The sequence below is a fragment of the Rhinopithecus bieti genome, unplaced genomic scaffold (assembly GCF_001698545.2).
Source record: "Rhinopithecus bieti isolate Rb0 unplaced genomic scaffold, ASM169854v2 scaffold_45897, whole genome shotgun sequence".
NCBI classification, from domain to species: Eukaryota; Metazoa; Chordata; class Mammalia; order Primates; family Cercopithecidae; genus Rhinopithecus; species Rhinopithecus bieti.
Window position 1 is genome coordinate 309250 of NW_016818649.1, and position 2589 is coordinate 311838.

General features: G+C 36.4%; 1 protein-coding gene across 1 annotated transcript; it reads left to right on the plus strand.

Moving 5' to 3' along the window:
* The first annotated feature begins 222 nt into the window (after positions 1–222).
* LOC108518742 (olfactory receptor 9K2) lies at positions 223–1311 on the plus strand. Its single transcript, XM_017857361.1, has one exon. It carries the CDS (start codon positions 287–289, stop codon positions 1292–1294), a length of 1008 nt encoding a protein of 335 aa, XP_017712850.1. The 5' UTR covers positions 223–286; the 3' UTR covers positions 1295–1311.
* Positions 1312–2589: the final 1278 nt, after the last annotated feature.

Genomic DNA, 2589 nt, shown 5'->3' on the forward strand with positions numbered 1-2589 from the left:
GGTTGTGCTCTCTTCCAGTCACTGCTTTATGATGTTGAAGTTATTGTGTGAATCATGAGTGGGAAGTGTATAGAGAAGTGATACTTGGAAATATGAAAGGCATTTGGGTAGAAAGGCATTGTATTAGATGCAGAGGCAAAAAAACCTAACTCTACCACTTAAAGAATTAAGAAATACAACTAATCTTTGGTTTCAATAGCAATGGTTGGCTTTAAGTCACAGTATACTTATGAGGCTAAAATTAAAATAGCTTTGTAAATCTTAATATCATAAGAGATTATTTGTAATGCTAGGATCCAAACCAAGAGTTCATTTGTATATTTTGCCCTGTGCCTCTCAACAGGTTTCTACCATGTGTGACAGGGGAGCAAGCAATCACTCAGAAATGACTGACTTCATTCTTGCAGGCTTCAGGGTCCGCCCAGAGCTCCACAGTCTCCTCTTCCTGCTATTTCTGTTTGTTTATGCCATGATCCTTCTAGGGAATGTTGGGATGATGGCCATTATTATGACTGATCCTCGGCTGAACACACCAATGTATTTCTTCCTAGGCAATCTCTCCTTCATTGATCTTTTCTATTCATCTGTTATTGCACCCAAGGCTATAATCAACTTCTGGTCTGAAAGCAAGTCTATCTCCTTTGCAGGCTGTGTGGCCCAGCTCTTTCTCTTTGCCCTCTTCATTGTGACTGAGGGATTTCTCCTGGCGGCCATGGCTTATGACCGCTTTATTGCCATCTGCAACCCTCTGCTCTACTCTGTTCAAATGTCAACACGTCTCTGTACTCAGTTGGTGGCTGGTTCCTATTTTTGTGGCTGCATTAGCTCAGTTATTCAGACCAGCATGACATTTACTTTATCTTTTTGTGCTTCTCGGGCTGTTGACCACTTTTACTGTGATTCTCGCCCGCTTCAGAGACTATCTTGTTCTGATCTCTTTATCCATAGAATGATATCTTTTTCCTTATCATGTATTATTATCTTGCCTACTATCATAGTCATTATTGTATCTTATATGTATATTGTGTCCACAGTTCTAAAGATACACTCTACTGAGGGACGTAAGAAGGCCTTCTCCACCTGCAGCTCTCACCTCGGAGTTGTGAGTGTGCTGTATGGTGCTGTCTTTTTTATGTATCTCACTCCTGACAGATTTCCTGAGCTGAGTAAAGTGGCATCCTTATGTTACTCCCTAGTCACTCCCATGTTGAATCCTTTGATTTATTCTCTGAGGAACAAAGATGTCCAAGAGGCTCTAAAAAAACTTCTAGAGAAGAAAAATATTAGTCTTTGATTATTTCTCTTGCACCAATTGTATTGTGGCTATTTATTTAATACACTTGTGGTCATTAATAAAAGTTACTCTCCTGAATGTCATAAAAATACTTTTAGTAGATTTTTTCATGTGATGTATGCTTTCCATATTTTACTTTTTACTCCCCAAGACATCATTAATTCTGAAAATCTTGGATATTGGAGCTATCCTGGACATTAGGGAAGTATTTTTATGATAAACCCTCTCACTGGTCTTCAACATTTTATTTCACTGAATTTATATCTATTGATTCTTGTAGCATAATGTAGAACAATATTTTTTACTTTGTTATAGTGCTTCGGCAAAATTTTGTCTGGTGTTTGTCTTTGGGATTGCCCATCCCTCCTACACACAATCATGGGTAGTTGACAAAGATGCCCAGATTATTTTTAAATAAAATATGTCTTTAATTTTGTAGCTAGTTTCATTAGCATGCTAAATGTGTATTAAATTTTCACCTTGATCAAATATTTTATGTGAGCTACATAGAAAGGAAGTGCTAATAATAAGACACAAACTATAAGTAATCTTTATACATTAATTTGGAAAACTTTATACTTTATTATTGTGGAGTGCTCTAAGGTACTGCTAGGTGCTGGGTCCCAGTGCAAAGAACTAAAATAGGAAATCGAGATCTTCAAATATTTTGAGCAATCATTCCCTCAATTTTGATTTTCATGATTTTGTCTTGTGTTAATAATTGCTAAGGAATAATTAATAAAGGTATAGAATCAGGGAAGTCATCAAAACAGATTATGATCCAAAATTTACTTATTGATGCCTTTTCATATAGGTATATATTTGATTAACCTTATTGAATATCTGTATAATATGTTCTGGCCTTATGGTGGGCTCAGGGATAAATAACCTCATTCTTTTGGAAGTTTAAAAGTTAGTGAGATATTCAAATCTTTGGACATAAAACCAAAATCCAGACATTTTACCAAAGGTACTCAAAGAGATCACAAAGTGGGGTGCCTTAAGAAGGTGGTTGGTAATCAGAGAAACCCTTCTTGGGCTACATGGAACATTGATCAAAGGGGAATTAGATTGAAGTCAGGAAACCTGCTACAGTGGTTTATAATATTGATGTGGGTTTAAAGGTATGCTGATATTAGTGAACAAAAGCAGATTTTTAAAACTGCAGGTAAATGAAGAGAATGTACAAAAGAAGGTATGTCACCCCATTTTTGAAACTGAGTGTGTGTGTGGTCATGGTACAAATAGATAAAAAGTATAGGAGCTCTCAGAAAACCTGAAATGAAGGGGGAACT